Source organism: Ictalurus punctatus, chromosome 9, assembly GCF_001660625.3.
Source record: "Ictalurus punctatus breed USDA103 chromosome 9, Coco_2.0, whole genome shotgun sequence".
Taxonomy (NCBI): Eukaryota; Metazoa; Chordata; class Actinopteri; order Siluriformes; family Ictaluridae; genus Ictalurus; species Ictalurus punctatus.
This window is the reverse complement of record NC_030424.2, coordinates 611,002-630,029: the sequence shown is the minus strand read 5'-3', so window position 1 is coordinate 630,029 and position 19,028 is coordinate 611,002. Positions and strand designations below refer to the sequence as shown.

Below are 19,028 nucleotides of genomic sequence, written 5' to 3'. Positions count from 1 at the left end.
CCGCACGTATGTTGCATGTATGATTGGTTTCAGAATAATTTCTCTGGCCTTCTCTCTTGCACGCCACGCTTCATGTAGGACGTCCCAAGACTCCGTGTGAACAGCGCAGAGACGGAGCACAGAGATCAGCAGATGGGTTGCCTGTTGCGGGATCCTTCGTCCCTCAGTGTGACGAGGAGGGTCGCTACAGGCCTCGGCAGTGCCATGGCTCTACAGGACACTGCTGGTGTGTGGACAGTAGGGGGCAGGAGAGAGTGGACACTCGTACCCCACCTGGTACCCCACCTGTCGACTGTGACGCTCCAGGTAAACACACCAGTGCAATGAAGATAAAATAGCTTGTTCATATTGTTATTATGTATCGATCTGCATTTGGTAAAATCGCCAGGACTTTATACATGCGTATTACACACGTGGGACGTCATTGCAACTCTTCTTCTCGGAGTTTGGTACTGAATTTATGACATTATCATGACAACACGTCACTTTATCGGTCAGTTCACTATGCTGTTTATTATATGGAGGACTATACTGGGATTGACTTCCTCCCATCATGCAGTAGTGGCAGTCCCTACGCAGCGCCCGGAGACGGTGTGCGAGCGCTGGCGGGCCAGTCTCATGGAGCACTACGGAGGTCGTCCAGGCCCGGAGCATTTTCTTCCCCAGTGTGACGCATCAGGCGAGTTCACCCCGGTGCAGTGTTACGGCGAGAGCAGTTACTGCTGGTGTGTGGACAAAGATGGCCGAGAAGTTCCCGGGACGCGCTCGCAGGACAAGGTCAAACCTGCCTGTAAGTGCCGCTCCTCAGAATAAACCCGTGACAGTCGTGCGTGTTATTTTCGCCGCATTTTAGGACGGCTTCCGGATTTTCAGTGGATTTCAGAATGGTTTACTTTATCAGAACATATGTAATCATCGTGTGTCGTTTAGGTATACCAACTGTGCCCCCGACCACCATGCGTCCGTTGCCCCGCCCAGATGTGACCCCTCCCCCATCAGGAACTATGTTGCTCTATGCGCAAGGCCAACAGATTGGAGCACTTCCGCTGAACGGCACGCGCATGGACAAGGACAGATCCTCGGTGCTTCTCGCCCTGCATGTGAGATTCGTACATCCAGTTTGAATTATTAATGCTATTAATTAATGAACTTTTTGTCTATCCATTAACATTATCATCTTAAAGTCCACATGGTCCTCCTTTTTGCATCGCGTGTCTTGAGGACTGAATTGTTTATGGATAAAGTGATGAACAACACATAAAGTGAGTTAGAAGTGTAGCAGATGAGTGTTTGGTCAGCTTATCCTTCAGACTCTGGGCATACTTTCCCTGTGTAAATACTGACATGACTTTTGGATGTCATCATTTTTCGAGCACACACACACACACACACACACACACACACACACACACACACACACACACCCCTGGTATCATTACACTCACACCTACATATGACACAAAATGCGATATTCTATGTCTTCAGTTTTGTTCCATACAGGAAGTGTTCCATGATATCTATCCGATTTCAGTTCCTAGCGGAATGTGTGTGCTCATAGGGGTCCATAGTGGTTGGTATTGACTACGACTGCAGAGAGCGGAAGGTTTATTGGACCGATCTCGCCGGAAGAATGATCAGCAGAGCCGCTCTGGAGCCTGGATCAGAACCTGAGATCCTTATTAACACCGGTAACGCCGAGCTTGAATTCTGCGTGTTAACATGCTGTGCTGTTAGCTGTATGAAAACTGAACGAAGGACTGTAGTTAACGGCTAAAATGTCCACGCTGAAATATCTATAAACAGCACAGATCTGATAGCATTTGATCGGTATCGGGCCGATACCAGTAAGAACAGTGGATCAGATTTCGTGGTGTGGAAAAGATTATCTTGGAACTGTAAATGTTGTGTGTGGGTTTCTTTTAGCTGTGTATTTTTTTTCCTGTATTTTTTAAGCTTCAGGTAAAAACCATTTTAAAGCATAGTAGTTAAAGACAGGTATCAATGTTGCCATCTCTAATAATATCCTTACAGGCCAGGTTCTGGGCAGTGTTGATAGTGAACTCTCTCATAGCCGTCAGGCTCTCATGGGCTCTCAATCTACACTTTTATAGATCGGTATTAGTAATAAATAAATAAATAAATAAATACGCTCATGAGTATAGTGTCTGAGTGAGTGATCTTGTTTTTAAGGCCTCATGAGCCCAGAGGGTTTAGCCGTGGACGTCGCACGTCGGAGGATGTTCTGGGTGGACAGCACGCCAGATAAAATCGAGTCAGCCAAACTGGACGGAAGCGACCGGCGTGTTCTGTTCAACACGGATTTGGTTAATCCGAGAGCCATCATAGTGGACTCTCTCTCAGGGTGAGCACTTATAACACCCTTCTCAATACACTTTCTGCACACTTCCGCTGCCTTTTCATCCGTCAGCGTGCGTCACGACGTCTTTCAATGTCATTTTAAATTCAAAAAGAATTCCATAGACACAATACAACACTATATTTAGTAATGACATAGCGATGCTTCGATGAAATGAACGGGAATACAGTTCCGGTGCGAAGGGGACGATGTGTGAGGAAGAAGATCAGAGGATGAGAACAGAGCCGCATCCACTGAGACCTTGTGTAGGATAAGCGGTGTGAAAAATGGATGGAGGGATGAACAGATCTGTTTACCCCTTACAGAACTCTGTACTGGACCGACTGGAACCGGGAAGCCCCGAAAATTGAGAGCTCCACCGTGGAAGGACAGAACAGGAGGGTGCTAGTGCGGGACGGCATTGGGCTCCCGAACGCTCTGACGGTTGACCCCACGACACGTCGGATCTGCTGGGCTGACGCAGGTACTGTAAGAATACGGTTTATAAGATCACACCACTGAAACACTACCTAACCTGGCCTTTTATTGATTTTATGACTGCTCTCGGAGCTGTTTATTCAGATTTTCTGACAGTGTTTTGAAGCATGTTATTCAGTAACTACGCTAAATGATCCAGTAACTAACACAGAGAACTAGTACGAGTTTCCAGGTAAATTATTATTTATTTATTTATTTAATTAATTAATTATTTTTTTTTACAAATCCTAGAAGAATTAACAAGAGAGTGTAATCAGTATAAACATTACTGATGGACGTGCAGTCTGGAAAGCTCTTCCCATATTTGGGGATTCTCATAATGGAGTGATGATGTGAATGAGAGAGAGGGAAAAGAAGAGAGAGAGAGAGAGAGAAGTCCCTCGCTCAATTTTAATCAACCCCTCTGGTTTTGTGTTAAAAAAAAAAGGGACAAAGCGTTTGGAGTGTATCGCGCCGGATGGGACGGACCGACGCGTGATTCACAACAACCTGAACTACCCGTTCAGCATGGTGTTTTACGCCAATCACTTCTACTACACAGACTGGAGGAGGTAAGAGTAACAAACCAGCCTGGAATAGAAGTCTTTGTATACTGTTGCTTTCTAACAGTAGCTGTATGATTTTGAGATCCATCTTTTCATAGAAACGGCACAAACACTCACGGATGTTCTTTCTCTCACACACTGTTTCAGGGATGGAGTCATCGGTTTAAGCCGAGACTCGAGCCATTTTACAGACGAGTATCTGCCTGATCAGCGTTCACATCTGTACGGCATCACTGTCGCCTCCTCCAGCTGTTTATAGGGTACAGTTTATGTGTTTATGAATTTTCCTCCTCTCTTAGCGGTCGAGCCCTGTCGACCTGTCTGTGTTCAAACGTTACAATAACACAACTAGAGTGTATAGTTTTAGTTAAATTGTGTGTGTGTGTGTGTGTGTGTGTGTGTATTGCATTTCACATTTTTCACCCAGCACGACTGCTTTTCTATGAGGCACAGGATATATTTTTGCTTTATTTAACCGTACAGAAGATAAGACATAGAGGAGCGAACAGTCTTCTCATAACACGTCGTGCTGCTGCTGCTGCTGGTGTGTAGATAGGAACTGACCTCCAACCACTGTAAAATGTGGGTTTGTGCCAAAACCGGTATGAATCCGTTCGCTGTACACGACGTATAACTCCGAGTTGCACGTCTTTAAACAGGAACCTGTACAGTCTTCAACACACGAAAGGCAGATGTTAGAAATTTTAAAAATCACCATCTTCTTTGAAAATGTGCCAAAACAAACAAATCCAGACTGTTATACTGTGTATTTCAAAGCCTAATTGCAAGACACTCAGTTGATCCTGTGTGTGTGTGTGTGTGTGTGTGTGTGTGTGTGAGACATGCTAATAAAGGCGAGTGAATGAAAATAACAGACCACAAGCACACACGGTAAAGGGTGCCTGGAGACAAATGACTGTACTTGGGATGAAGTGTCGAAAACAATGGGACACAAAGGCTTCAAAGCATTTCCCAGATGATGCGCGCGGGTGTTTCGTGCAGAACCCAAACGCCGGCTCCGAGTTGGATGTCGTGGTCCGATGACCTAACCCGGCTGTTTTGTGTGTTTCAGGGAGGACGTGTAATAACAGAGCCACTGTTACATGGTGCTAATTTTTCGGGGATGTTTTTTTTTTTTGGTGCAGCGTTCACACATTGGGAAAGAGCGCTTCTGTCAGCCGTCGCCAAAGCCACTGCGTCTTTATAAACCTCCCCCACACCCACCCCACACATCACCCCCACCCCACCCCACACATCACCCCCACCCCACCCCCACCCCACACATCACCCCCACCCCACACATCACCCCCACACCCATCCACCCCACCCCACCCAAAGAAAAAAGGTGACTCTTCTCCCTGTTTAGTTTTGTACATTTGTTTTATACCTCATTTCTTTCTACTGTATTTTTGTATGTTTTTTTTTTTTAATAAATAAAAGAAAGCCAAAGAGGCCCACATTGTAGTCATTTTTGTGCAAAATGTTTGTTTATACGTTTATACACGTGCACCGTATTGGAGCCCGAGACGCGCTACTAAGAACCCGACGTATGGAGCCACATTGAACACAGTCGATGTTTTTCTTTCACTACAGCTCGTGTTTGTAACCTTTTTTAAAAAAAATAAAATAAATCTTTTGTAAGATGCGATATTTATGACAATAAAACACGACTCACAATTAGACTTTGTGTGTTTTTAATAATGATGTTATTGCTATACATGACGTTAAGGAATAAAACACTGTAATCACCCTGAAAGTTGATGTGGTTTATTCCTCTTCTACCACAGCCGATCATTTTTTCCCCTTCGTTTATTAAAGACTGACACGTCGTCCTTTTTAAAGAAATTATTTATCGATTTTATAGTTGCGTTTAAATGTTGCGGAACGTCCGAGAAACCGGGTAGTTCCTGTTGTCTTACATTTTTAGCGTAGGCGTGTGTGTGCGTCTAAGTGTGCTAATTATCTGTAAATTCCAACATGCATTCATTCACAGCCGATTTGTATTTAACCACACCCACAAAACACCGTAAAAGGTGAAGCTCACAGCGAACTAAACGGCGAAAGAGCGCCATGTGCAGCGTGCGCTAAATCTTCCAGTGATGAGCTCGGCCGCATCATCTCATCTCATCAGCTACCACAGACACACTTACCGACGTCCTGCTTTTATAGGGTGCCATTTCTTTTGTCCTAATTGAACGGCTAGTCTTATTTGTTTTGTAAATTTACGGATTGCTCTCTTTATTCTGTCGTTAATATGAGATGACCGAGTTGAACAAAATTTCTCCTTCGATTCATCTAATCCGTCTACAAAACTGCAGCGAGTAGCCGATTACATCGTCCGTCCGGTCGGGTCAAGGTTTACATTGCTAAGCCTCGTTATATGTAAATCTACACAAGCTCTCATGGGATAAAAACAAACAATCTACAAAAAAATTCCTTTGTATAGCGTGTGATCGACGAGACTGAGAATCTTCTAACACCAGTGTGATGAGTTGGACCTACAGCTCGCACTATACCAAACTCGTAGCTATACAATTCCCTTACGTGTTAGCTACGTTAGCCTCGTACGTCCAGACATCAGACACCGAGCACGTCTCGTCCAACAGACTGCGTATGTAGTGAGGAGGAAACGGGCTCCATTTCGCTTTTGGCTAAACTGCCGCTTTAATGAAATGCACCGGACTATTCGGCACAGCTGGATTCAGGAATTAGCTCGAGCTCGAGTTACTGCCAAAGCAAAACCACATATTTATGATGCATTAAAGTTTACTGGTCTCTGTGAGTTAAATAAATAAATCAGGAAACAACCAATCTTTTCATTCATGTAATTTATATGTATGCACACATGCCTTTGCAGTTTTATCTCGTTTTCCATTGAAAGAAAAAGTCACACACACACACACACACACACACACACACACACACAAAAACCTTGCTGTCCAAAAGCCACGCCTTCCATTCCAAGACCTGTTACAGGGAACTGACGGTGCTCTGAAAAAGTGAACAAACTGTTAATGTGATGGTGCAACTCAAATTTTCTCCACATGTCCAAAAACATTTGAGCTTTCAGGTCTAAAGCGCAACACAAAAATCTTCACCCAAAAAAAAAAAAAAAAAAAAAAATGTAATTTATCCACAAAACCACGGCACGCTTAAACACCAATCGTCCCGTCGTGTTCCACGCCGTCCACCACGGGGTGTGTGATCATCTGCCCACTTTGCCGAGACGGTGGTCGGTCTTTGGGTTGGCGATGATGGCCTGCACAGCCACGATGGCCTCGTTGATTCGTGTCTGGAGCTCGCGCAGCTCCTCGATGTGCAGGAGCCGGAGGATACGAGCCGCTTCGTTCAGAGTGGCGTCTAGGGGCGGAAAGAAAACGGTCGGCGTTAACGATCAGGTTTAATACGGGTCTGTACACGTCGGGACCGGAATTCTGGTTCGTTTGCTAATTGCTCAGATACTAAACTGTGGCACTCAAGAATCCTTCGTACCGTTCATGTGTATCTAATACAAGGTAAATGTCCATGTTTACCCATTTAAAAATGACTTAAGGTACATAATTGGATCTTAAGGACTACTCTTGTACCTTTAATTCCGCTTTTAGAGTAACACTATACAGAGCAAACTACAAATACATAGCAGCAAGTCGAACCCGCTAGAGTCGGCTTAAGCACTCGGACCGTTCCCGAGACGTTAAGCGTGTCCAGATGTGAATCGTAACACAATGACCAAACTATGTTCTACTACGTACCTCCGGTGTCAAACCCTAGGATGTGCTTGTCCAACGCAACTGGCAACCCCTAAACAAGCAACAAAGAAGCATATAATATCAAAAACAAAACATTTCCATCAGGTTATACATCAATGCACCATTAATAGTAACCGTTCATGTGACTGTACACCGGCGCGCCGATATCCGATATCGGGATCTGATCTAGTGAAAGATTTCACGAATGCTTAGCTGTAACAGCATGTATGATTAACAAAAACCGCTGACGTCTTAATACTCCTGTCTCGGGTTTTATTCACGCACCTCTTTTGACTTGCTGGCTTTTGAAATGGCTTCAGGAGTCAAGCGTTCTTGGACAAGGATCCTAACAGCCTGTTCGACGAAGAAAAAGGGATTCAATTAAAAGCAGTTTCGGAATTCCGATCGGTTTGGGAATTTTTCATTCCTCACCTTCAGCATCACCAGGTAGTCATCGTGTCTCTGAATCTTGAGAAGGTTTGCCAGGGCCATCACTCCGGCCTTAAAATCGGGATTGTTGACTGTTGGGGGAACGAACACGGTCATTTTAAATCGTTTCGACGTGATAGTAAAACCTCGGCAACAGCAAATCTGTCACGGATACCGGTTTAATAAAACTATCATTAATAGTAAGAATAAATCACAAATACTAGACTTCTAGAGCTTTAAAAGAATAAGAACGCAACCACATGAGACCGCACCTTACACACACACACACACACACACACACACATTAGTGCCCCCTAGTGCCTTACAGGAGTATCAGAAATTTCTACCTGTCAATCCCTATGATTCAGCAGTTGCTGAGAGAGAGAGAGAGAGAGAGAGAGAGAGAGAGAGAGAGAGAGAGAGAGAGATTTAAGACCATGATTAGAGAGGAGGTAAGAGGAGGAACACTCACTGTCCAGGTTAATGAGAGGGTCGGCTGGTTTTTGTGTTGCGTTCTTCACCTCCACTGCAGGTGTGCAGTTTCTGTATTTCTCCACTGTCAAAGGACACAAACTTCATGTTAGCATTAATGTGAGGAACCCCCCCCCCCCACACCCACACTCAAAGCCCAGCAGGTCTCCAGTTACTGCAGTGTCTTCGTACAAACGAACTTCCCTCCTCAATCAGTGCCATGTGGTGAAACGAAAAACCCCAAATCCAACTTTAAACCCGGCGATTTAAACTCTATACAACAAGCACGTTTCGTTTAAAAGAACCGTGAACGGAATGAAGTGTCAGAGTTCCTTTTCAAAAAAATGTAAACAAAAATGAAGGAGCGATTAAATATTTAAAGCCGGTTTCCACTTATTTTCATACATCAAACCTTTCAAACTTGCACTCTTCTACAGGAGTGGAGGACCAATGTGGAAAGAAGTTTACTGCTTCGGTGCAGATGATCCGTCATGAACAGAAAATCTAAGGCAACACTGCCATCTAGTGGTCTGTACATTTACTGCTAAAATATACAGGACTAGTGATATTGTAGATACTTTCTTAATGGAATAAAATAAAATAAAAAACGTACCATTGTCGCCATATTCAAACCGAACTGCGAGACCCAGCAGCCAGTCGATGGCCTCGCACCTTTCCTGAACGCTGAACGGGCAGCTCACGTCTCGTAGATACTAAAGAACAGAAGAAGAAGAAGAAAACATTTACGACAAATGCGTGATCTGAAAATCACCGTAAAGTCGGACCAAAGTTACACAAACAGACCATTCTAGATCATTCAACTAGAACATGAACATGATTGAATGGCGACATCAGTTGACACATAAGAACATCTTATGTAGCTTCTGAAGGGCGGTTTTAAACTGAAAGAACTTTCAAACTAACTGTTCCTCAGTGGTGGAATGAACTTCCAACCTCAATCCGGACCGCAGAATCTCTCACCGTCTTCAAAACACAGCTAAAGACCCACCTCTTCCGTCAACACCTAACCAACCCATAAGGAAAAAAAAAAACATTTACTCTGGCACTTACACCTCCACTCTGCGCACTTTGCTTCTTCTGGAACTCAATTAATGGATCTTGTATGACCATACACTGCTTGTATTGTTCTCCGCTTGATCTATCGCTTTGCTTGTATTTCCTCATTTATAAGTCGCTTTGGATAAACGTGTCCGCTAAACGAATGAATGTAAAAAAAAAAAAGACCTTTAAATCAAATAACAATTTACGTCAATCATCCTGTTCAAAACTTTACACCCCCCCCCCCCCCCGCCCCCCGCCCTTAATGCATCATGTTGAGCATCAGTGAATGTTTGCACCTTTTGTAATAGCTGTGTACGAGTCCCTCAGTGTGAAAAGATGGATCTCAACGTCATAAATGAGTCAAATATGCAGAAGATCATGGAAAAGTCAAGAATGTGCAGGACCTGGAGGATTTTTCTGAAGAACAGTGGGTAGTTTAAGTGCTCAGGACAAACAAGGGAAGAACTCTCACAACACATAAAAGCGTACGTAACCCGGTTCTAGATATTACCCAAAATAGCCAAGCGTTCAATTCAGTCTAAAATGTACCGATAAAAAGGTTTAAACAGCTAGACCTATGATTAAGGACTTTAACTAGCTACATGTGTGTGGGTTTTTTTTTTTTTTTGCAATTAAACTTTCATTTCAATAATAAATAGATCATGTAACAGTATAAACACTAAAAGGTTAAAATCATTGGAGTGTTTCTGGAGTATTCCAGATTTTTTCCAAATCTACAACCGTCCAGTTTTGCTCGACCCGTTTCCCATTGTAGCCTCAGCCTGTTGTGATGATCTGTTGTGATGATCTGTTGTGATGATCTGTTGTGATGATCTGATGTGATGATCTGATGTGATGATCTGATGTGATGATCTGCCGTTGTAGCTCATCCACCTGAAGGTTTGACTTGTGTGTTCTGAGATGCTTTTCTGCTCACCGCGATTGTAAAGAGTGCTTATGTGAGTAACTGCAGTGTTTCCGTCAGCCCGTACCAGTCTGGCCATTCTCCTCTGATCTCATGTTTTTTTGTTGTTGTTGTAAGTAATCTCTTTTTTTAAAAATAATTTTTTTTAAAAATGTACCTTTTCAAAGGACTTTGGCCACTCAGAGCTCGAGATGTTCCTGAGGTTTCCACGATCCTCGATTTTATAATGTCTGATTTTCTGATCCTCCAGCCAGACGATGAAATTTCTGAACTCGGTTTCATCTGGGAATTAACAACAACCACATGGAAATCCTGTCAGGAAAAATTCCTTCTAATCTTAACGACGTTATCTTATCAGAGAGTAGAAATAAAACGAAGTGCAAACAAACATACGAGTCATCTCACTCAGGGTGGTGTTTTTTGTCATTCATATTTTACTCATAGTCACCTGCTTTTAAAGTTATTTATTGAGTTATAGTATGGGACATAACAGGGGTGTCCAATCTCATCCACAGGGGGCCGGTGTGGTGTGGGTGCAGGTTTTCATTCCAACCAATCAGGAGCCACACCTGATTCCACTTGTTTAATCAGTCGCTCTTGGCTTCCAGTACTCAGGTGTGGCTTCTGCTCGGTTGGAATGAAAACCTGCACCACACCGGAAACCCATATAGAAAATATCATATTACAGCCTGCGCATTGATATTAACCTGTGATTTATGTTACTGCCGGAACTACTTTCAGAGCTGCTGTTATATAAAACTAAACAACACCTTCGAGAATTCAGCAACGCTGTGGTATAAATATACAATAAACACATAATAATAATAATAATAATAATAATAGATATTTTAATAAGGTTGAATCCAATTAATTAAGGCTTGCTGTATGTTAACCCGCTAATAAATTGTCTACTTTATTAATGTCTACTAATCGAGATAATGGATTCAGATTCGCACTTTCGACATTTTAACCCGTCTTAGAAACCCGTTCAATGGAGCACGGACTCGTAGAGCAGCCCGTCGAGTGTACTGGTTATTAATTCTCATTGTTATTTTGTTCAAATTCTTACCTGTGCAGTCAAAACCCGAAGGATTATGATAATCTAAAGCCGTGAGCTTCCGACGGAACATTTTATTTTCCACCAAACAATATCATAAAAGATTTATAACACTCCAGATAAAGCTGTAATACGTGGCTACGTAGGAATTGCTCTGCTAGCGGTGTGAAGCGAGCCACATTAACGAGAGGAACTTCCTCTCTTCTATAGTTCACTTCCGGTTTAATTTATTCTTCACGTTGGATAATTTTAAAAATAAAGGTGTTAAAAATAAACGTTACAAAATAAATATGTAAATTATTATTTGTATTATTATTATTGTTGTTGTTGTTGTTGTTGGTGGTGGTGGTGGTGCATTGTCTGCAATTATAAACCCCATCACTATGTGAACACGATTTTCAAATAATCAAAAAGAATAATCAAAAATGAAATGTAAATATTTATCTGAAATTCTCATGTGGTTACAGGTTATTTATGAAAAGGGAATAGAGTCCAGCTGTGATTCTTTGTGCCAGGATGGTAAGTCGTGTCCATAGAAGGATATTTCAACATATTTCTATCTATCTATCTATCTATCTATCTATCTATCTATCTATTGTCCTATCTATCTATCTTTCTATCTATCTATTGTCCTATCTTTCTATCTATCTATCTATCTATCTATCTATTGTCCTATCTATCTATTGTTCTACCTGTCTATGCAGTTTTGTCTATGAATTCAGATTCATATTAAAAGGAAACTACCACCGACTAGTTTCATTTCAGATCAGAATAATATTACACCTTCTCCTTCACTGTACTGAATTTGCTGCTGTTTCATTTATACACATCACCGGTTTAAGCATATATACACGAAATGATAGATATACGGTTGAAGATGTAATCACATGTTACTTGTGTATAGTTTCAAATGCATATTATTGTTCCCTACTTGAGTTTGTAAATTGATTTTGTTAAATAAAATAAATACATACATACATACATACATACATACATAAAAATTCTGGACTGTGATGTTAAATTACAAAATAAGAGCCCTCCAAAACTCATATATGTGTTGTATTGTCTATGCATTTAGAAACCCATAAAAGGAAAACTCCTTGATTCCACAGACCAATTTCACCTCGGGATGAAAGTACACCTTCTCATAGTGTCACTTACACCATTTCAGAACTGTCTCATGTTGAATTACAAAATAAGAGCCTTCCAAATCTCAAATGTACGCTGTTTTGTCTATACATTTAGAAACCCGTGAAAGGAAAACTCCTTGTGTTCCTGATGCTGTCTGTGGTGCTTAAGTAGCTGACAGATTTATCGCACTTGTTTCTGTGTTAGGTAATTATCTTAAAACTATATACAGTACTATAATTCCCAAGCTTAATACACGTAAGAAATTCACTGTTACATCTTTGTATAAATATATGCAAAATTGGCCAGTTGGTAGCTGTTGTCCACCAGAGAGAGCCACAGGATAACAAATTGATTTTGGTTTTAAAGTTTAACATCTGTGAAAATGGTTGAGTAGATTGACAGTGTAAAAAAAAAAAAATCTGTATAGTTTAACCACAGATACCATCCAGATGTGGGCTAGCCTTCTGTTGGCCTTCTTTTGGCCCAGACAAAATGGAAATGAGCCTGAAGTGGCCCACATGTAAAATAGCAAATATGGCCCAAATATCCCAAATCAACAAACGGGCCTTTTTAGGCAAAGATGCGGTGCTCACAGCATTGGCAAATCTGGATGTGACCCTAAAGTGGCCCATGTGGTAAATAGTGAATATGGCCCAAGTATCACAAAACAAATGTGGGCCACCTTTGGCAATAATGCGGCATATGCGGCATTGCTATGGCTTGCTTGTGGCCCAGATCTGGCAAACAGGAGCGGAACACCCAAGTGCCATCATTCCACACGGTATGTGGGCTGGAAGTGTCAGGTGTGGGCTGCATCTGGGCCACAGCAATTTTGCTATCTGGGACAGAGTTTCATAAAATTAGCTTGCAAAAAAAAGTGATCTCCAAAATAATAATAATAACTAATAATTAGGGGCGCACGGTGGCTTAGTGGTGGCTCTGCCTCTGCCCTGTGTGTGTGGAGTTTGCATGTTCTCCCCGTGCTGTGAGGGTTTCCTCCTGGTACTCTGGTTTCCTCCCCCAGTCCAAAGACATGCATGGTTTGGACCTGATTGGCATATCCAAAGTGTCTGTAGTGTATGAATGGGTGTGTGAGTGTGAATGTGATTGTGCCCTGCAATGGATTGGACCTCGTCCTTGTGCCCCATACCCCCTGCGATAGGTTCCAGGATCCCCTGACCATGTAGGATATGCGTTATAGAAAATGGATCTATGGATGGATGAATAAATAAATGCTAAATTTTACAACGTGGTACAATAGGGTAATTGTCATTAACCCTCCAAAGCGTTAGAGGGCGCATATATCAAAAACCCATCCCGAAACTGCAAGCGTAGAACTGCTGTAAAACCTCAACCGCGCGTTATTTTCAGAGAACTCCCGTCTACCACTATTGGATTGGCCAATACGCAAATTCTACGCCATTCTGATTGGCGAGTTGTTTGTGTGCATGAACAAGTAACCAATCAGCGCACAGGAAGGTGGGCCGCGGTGTTGGAATACGATAGAAAAAGGGCGGCACTGCGGATTCATGCTTTGTGTATGATTCGGTTACGCTAACTATATATATATATATATATATATATACATCTACACACATATACATATATAAATATATTGTAATTATTAGTTTTTATTTTGGGGACGCAATTATATTCAGTTCACAAAAGCATTTGCATGCAAGTAGATATTATGTTGCTGGCTAAACGGGAAATATCCCTTTGTTTTTATCGCCTGAGTTTTGTCTGCTAGCATGCTAGCTCATAGCCGATACTACGTGAAATTATAAAAAAAAAAAATTGGGTAAATAACTAGTCTAATTAGGTGTATTAGATGTAAATGGTGACGTCTGTTTGGATAATCACGGCCTTTCCGCTGTTCTCAGTTTAAGGGAGTGTTTACTTTCAGCTTTAACATGGCGGAAAACAATGCAGAGGTAAGAAACACGCTCGCGCACCAAACAAACAAAACAAACCTCGGCTCTCCAACACCAGTTTATTTTTATTCATTTTGCATGTTACACTCGTTTTCAGAGCCAGAGTGTTCGCTTGTATTCAGTTCATCCGTTATTAATGACTCGACAGATCATGTCAATGTATGTTATAGCAAAATTATGCTCAGTTACAGTAATAGGCTAGTTTACCATACACTAGTGAAACCAATACAGATATAACAAGGCAGGTTTATTCGTTTGGAAAATAGTAAGTTGTGTGTGTGTGTATATTAGTATATGAAGTGTATATATACCATGTATAAACCTTTCTGAACGAGAGTTCAATGAAATATACGTATTAAAATATTTAAAATCTTTCCTGCTTGGTGCCATTTGGAATATGGATGATTCTGGAGAACCGAGTGGTTTTGTGGTGTTGAAGGAAAAGTCCACCCTGAAACACATTCAATACGTTTATGTTGTTTTATTTCTGCTGTGTCGAGCGATTCTGGTGCTAGTGTTTTAGCTGGTGCTGTATTTCTGTTATTCCTGTGAGAAGTAAGTGTGTGTGTGTGTGTGTGTGTGTGTGTCGCTCTGACGTCATAGTGTGCCACTGCTGGTGTAGCTAAACTTGTGAAAAATAATTTTTCAGAAAAATTGAACGATCTCAAACACAGTGCTTGTGATATTGTGTGGAATGTGTCATCATTTTAACTATCGCAGATTGATGATAGACCTTGGGGGGCGTGGCCAGACATAACAACATCCTGTTAAGACATTAACTTGTTCTGGGGGAAAAAAGCTGTTCATGATTCGGAGTTAGTTAACTGCGGTTGTTAGCATTTTGTTGGTTTGTTTAGCTTGGATACGGGTTTAATAGGGTCTGGAACTCTCTCTCTTGCTAAACTAAAATTGGGTCTGGAATTACAACCCCAACTCCCAAAAAAAAAGTTGGGACGCTGTGTCAAATGTAAATAAAAACAGAATGTAATGATTTGCAAATCTCATAAACCTGTATGTTATTCACAATAGAACATAGAAAACATATCAAATGTTTAAAACTGAGGAAAGAAATAAGGTTATTCTGAATTTGATGGCCGCAACACGTCCCAAAAAAGTTGGGACCGGGGCAACAAAAGTCTGGAAAAGTAAGTGTTGGTAAAAAGAAACAGCTGGAGGAACATTTAGCAAGTAATTGGGTTAATTGGCAACAGTTCAGTAAGATGATTGTGTATAAAAAGAGGATATTGTAGAATAAATGTCATTTTATGATGTGTATTATAATAAATGTTGTTGTGTTTATATATTTTAAAAAAACAACTGCAGTTTCACAACTAAATTGTGCCTTATGGTGTATGATAGTGAATTCCTCTTGTCCCATCATCTCACTGTTTTAATTTTCAGCACAGCTACAGTGGATATAAAAAGTCTACACACCCCTGTTCCAATTGCAAGTTTTTGTGATGTAAAAAAATGAGAACCAAAACGAACCAATCACGTCAGATCTCTTTATTTTTCCTTTAATTTGAAATAGCAGCTGATGACAAAATTCAACTGAAAACCAATAGAAATGTTTTAGAAAGGAAGAAAAAAAAAAATCGATCGCCTGGTTGCATAAGTATGCGCACCCCTTTTTACTGGGGCATGTGACTGTGCTCAGAATTAACAGATCACTTTCAAATTATTATTATCACACACAAGTCATCCGTGAAGTGATTCTGATTAACCCCAAATAAAGACCAGCTGTTTCTTTAGGATTTCCTTGACTTCTTCATGGTTCCAAAGGACTGCTGAAGCCATGGTCCGCAAAGAGCTTACAAAGCATGTACGGGATCTCATTGTCGAAAGGTACCAATCAGGAGAGGGTTACAAAAGAATTTCCAAAACATTAGCTGTTCCATTGAGCACCGTGAGGGCCATAATCAACAAGTGGAGAAAATGGGGCACCACAGTGACGTTACCCAGGACAGGACGTCCCTCCAAATTTGCCGAAAGGACAACACGAAAACTTATCTCGAGGGCTGCAACATTAAAGGAGCTTCAGGAATATCTGGCAAGTACTGGTCACTCCCTGCATATGACATCAGTCTCTTGCATTCTTCACATGTCTGGGCTGTGGGGTAGTGTGGCTAGACAGAAGCCCTTTCTCATAATTCTTGGGTATTATGAATCTCATAATTCTAAAAGGTATGTTTATTGCAAAAACAAGATGGCTGAACACCCAAAGAACACAATACAATACCCATGGTGAAGCATGGTGGTGGCAGCGTGATGCTTTGAGGCTGCATCTCTTCAGCTGAGACTGAGTCAAGATGGCTCCAAAAACCAATTTAAACAGCTGAAGATGAGGAAAGATTTCCCAAATAACGACCCAAAGCACAAATCCAAGTCACGTGGCTAGACTCCTGCCCAGAAAAACCTGAGTGCTGTTACAAAGTATTAGTTAAGGGGTGTGGACACTTATGCGACCAGGTTATTGTAATGATATAAAAACACCTTAAAATGTTTACTTGAGTTTTGTTGATCGCTGTTTCACGTTAAAAGTGGAAAACAGATCTGGCCTGATTTATCTTGGTTTCATCACGAGAACCTACAGTTTTAATAGGTGTTTAGACTTTTTATATCCAACAACTGTGAATGTTGATCTGCATGCAGAATCTTGAGATGGAAAATTGTCCTTTCAGTTTATTTTGCTTATTTTGTACTTAATCTGCCACTCTGTATTTTAACCAGAATCCAGCCTTTATCTTTTCATGTGACCTTTACTTCAGTTTTCTCTCTCTAGCATAACAGTAATGCATATGCATATATTTTTCACTGTTTCCTTAATTCCAGACTGTAATCTCTGTGGAGGAAGAAAGGCAGAAGGAGACGGAGCCGTCTTCAGGTAAAACACTACACGCTACGCCTTTATGTAGAGCATCAGTGTTGTAGATTTCCTGTCTAGAAGTTTGGAAGGCACGTTGATTTAAGATCTGGGTTTTCGTGGTTACCAGGTGAACTACAGAAAAATACTAGATCGCCTCAGTAAGTGAAATTATTACGGTGACTGCAGGTGCAAGAAAGATAGAGGAATGTTAACTCCGTTGTAGGTTGCATACTAGTTGTACCAAGATACTGCTTCATTTTTTGTTGGGAGCATCATATACAGTGGCGCTTGAAAGTTTGTGATCACACCTGATGTCATCTCACTGACTGAAAACACCTGACTCTAATTTCACCTTCAAATTAACTGTTAATCCTAGAGCTTCACGTGCTTCTGCCGCTCACTGATACGTAATACTGGATCATTTTCCTCAATAAATAAATGACCAAGTATAATATTATTCTTGTCTCTTGTTTAATTGCGTTCTCTTTATCTACTTTGAGGACATGTGTGAGAATCCGCTGATGTTTTAGGTCATATTTATGCAGAAATAAAGACAATTCTAAATTTTTCACAAACTTTCAAGCTTCGCTTGGTCTCAGTGGCCGCTGCGCAGTATTACTTCCTGTTTACAAAATTAAAGACTGCTTAAGAGACCAGCCAAAATGGCCCTAATAATGAGACTGCCCATTACAGAGACTGCTCTTATTACACTGAGATTGCAAGTGTGTGCAGGTTTGTGTCCGTGTGTACACCTAAGAGGATGGCATCGAAGAATAAGTAGTTCCCCACATCCGCGTACAACTGTATTAGACCTCAGACCTGTGAATTAAGCATTTTATTACTATATTTTTGCTCCCTTCTTGCAGGTGCAGTGTTGCATTAAATCGTATATTTAATCATTTTAATAGACATGTTATGTAATGGTTTTTGTGTTCGCCAAACGATGATTGCTTTCGGCATATTCGGCTACGGAAGTTGGATATTGAACATTTTAAGGACAAAACACTGGCTGTCATGTTTAATAAGTATGTAAAATTTCTGGAGTAGTGCATTGTTTATGTTCATGACGCATTCATTATTTCGAAATTTTTTTGATGTTAAAATATAATGTATATAGCGTAATGTTATACATATTGATTTTTTGAAAGTAAAATGTTATTTAGTAATACAATTTCATAAGTTTTATGGGGGTTTTGTATTAAAAAATGTGTTTGGAGCTAGACAAAGAGCGAAAGAGTGACATTGTGAGATTATGATTTGCACAAAATCAAAAGACATGCAAGCTCGATTTATTCCAGATCTTATTGTAGTGATACCTTGTTAAAATATGAGGAAACCTGTTTTTGTAAGCCAAATCCCAGTCGCACCACATGACCCATTACGGCCATGCCAGTTCACTTCGTCTGTCACTGATCAAAGAAACTTGTCGATCGTTTTTAGGTGCTGAGAATCCGAGGTCCGAGTCGTCCAAGCAAGGCACGGAGGAAGATGAGCTGGACGGGCTTCCTGTTTTTGGAGCAGATGAGGATGAGGGTGGCCTGGAGAGCTGCTTCACTCAGAAAGACAAGCAGACTGATGATCGAGACGAGAATGAAAACAGGAAGAGTGTCTCACCTGGAGCTAACCAAGCAGGCAAGTTGCTGTTTCAAATGCAGGTGTAGATGGTGCAGATAAACTGATGTTTATTTTATGTTCAGCCAGTAATTGGAATAAATTGCAGTAATTTAATAACCTAATAGTAAATATTAAGTAACAAGCACAAAGTATCATATACATTACTTAATAGGTTTTTTTTCCCCCCAGCTAAAAGCTCTATTCAAAAAATTGAAAAAAGGCAGATGTTAAATTTTGTGATGGTTCCACTAACAGCTCATCATTTACAACCCCTGGCAAAATCACCTGGGTTCTTCACTTCGTAGCAAATAAACAAATCACAGATATGACACAAGTTTTGTTTAATAGCACATTCTGGCTTCGTAGAACATACCTGCAACAAATGACGTGA

The 19,028-nt window shown here is 41.1% G+C and overlaps 3 protein-coding genes across 7 annotated transcripts in view; 2 read left to right on the top strand and 1 right to left on the bottom strand.

Moving 5' to 3' along the window:
- Window positions 1-4,666, top strand: part of nid2a (nidogen 2a (osteonidogen)) — a 38,466-nt gene extending 33,800 nt beyond the window's left edge. For all 3 annotated transcript variants that reach the window (XM_017476978.3, XM_017476976.3, XM_017476974.3), the window contains 9 exons: window positions 79-306; window positions 560-790; window positions 931-1,100; window positions 1,559-1,688; window positions 2,191-2,362; window positions 2,683-2,840; window positions 3,282-3,405; window positions 3,547-3,659; window positions 4,472-4,666. In XM_017476978.3, the coding sequence (XP_017332467.2) occupies window positions 79-306; window positions 560-790; window positions 931-1,100; window positions 1,559-1,688; window positions 2,191-2,362; window positions 2,683-2,840; window positions 3,282-3,405; window positions 3,547-3,658 (1,325 nt within the window). In that variant the 3' untranslated portion in view covers window position 3,659; window positions 4,472-4,666. The remainder of the gene's footprint in view (window positions 1-78; window positions 307-559; window positions 791-930; window positions 1,101-1,558; window positions 1,689-2,190; window positions 2,363-2,682; window positions 2,841-3,281; window positions 3,406-3,546; window positions 3,660-4,471) is intronic.
- Window positions 4,667-6,212: 1,546 nt separating this feature from the next.
- rtraf (RNA transcription, translation and transport factor) lies at window positions 6,213-11,242 on the bottom strand. Its single transcript, NM_001200840.1, is given in 8 exon segments — window positions 6,213-6,759; window positions 7,152-7,200; window positions 7,434-7,502; window positions 7,581-7,669; window positions 8,050-8,133; window positions 8,662-8,761; window positions 10,193-10,317; window positions 11,105-11,242. Coding segments are annotated over 8 exon segments (732 nt in total). The 5' UTR covers window positions 11,166-11,242; the 3' UTR covers window positions 6,213-6,604.
- A 2,451-nt stretch (window positions 11,243-13,693) lies between these two features.
- Window positions 13,694-19,028, top strand: part of si:ch211-266o15.1 (zinc finger MYM-type protein 4) — a 31,009-nt gene continuing 25,674 nt past the window's right edge. The window contains exons 1-4 of one of the 3 annotated variants that reach the window (XM_017475868.3): window positions 13,694-14,157; window positions 15,910-16,207; window positions 16,990-17,041; window positions 18,464-18,655. In XM_017475868.3, the coding sequence (XP_017331357.1) occupies window positions 14,150-14,157; window positions 15,910-16,207; window positions 16,990-17,041; window positions 18,464-18,655 (550 nt within the window). In that variant the 5' untranslated portion in view covers window positions 13,694-14,149. The remainder of the gene's footprint in view (window positions 14,158-15,909; window positions 16,208-16,989; window positions 17,042-18,463; window positions 18,656-19,028) is intronic. The other 2 variants (XM_017475871.3, XM_017475869.3) reach the window with 2 other exon arrangements.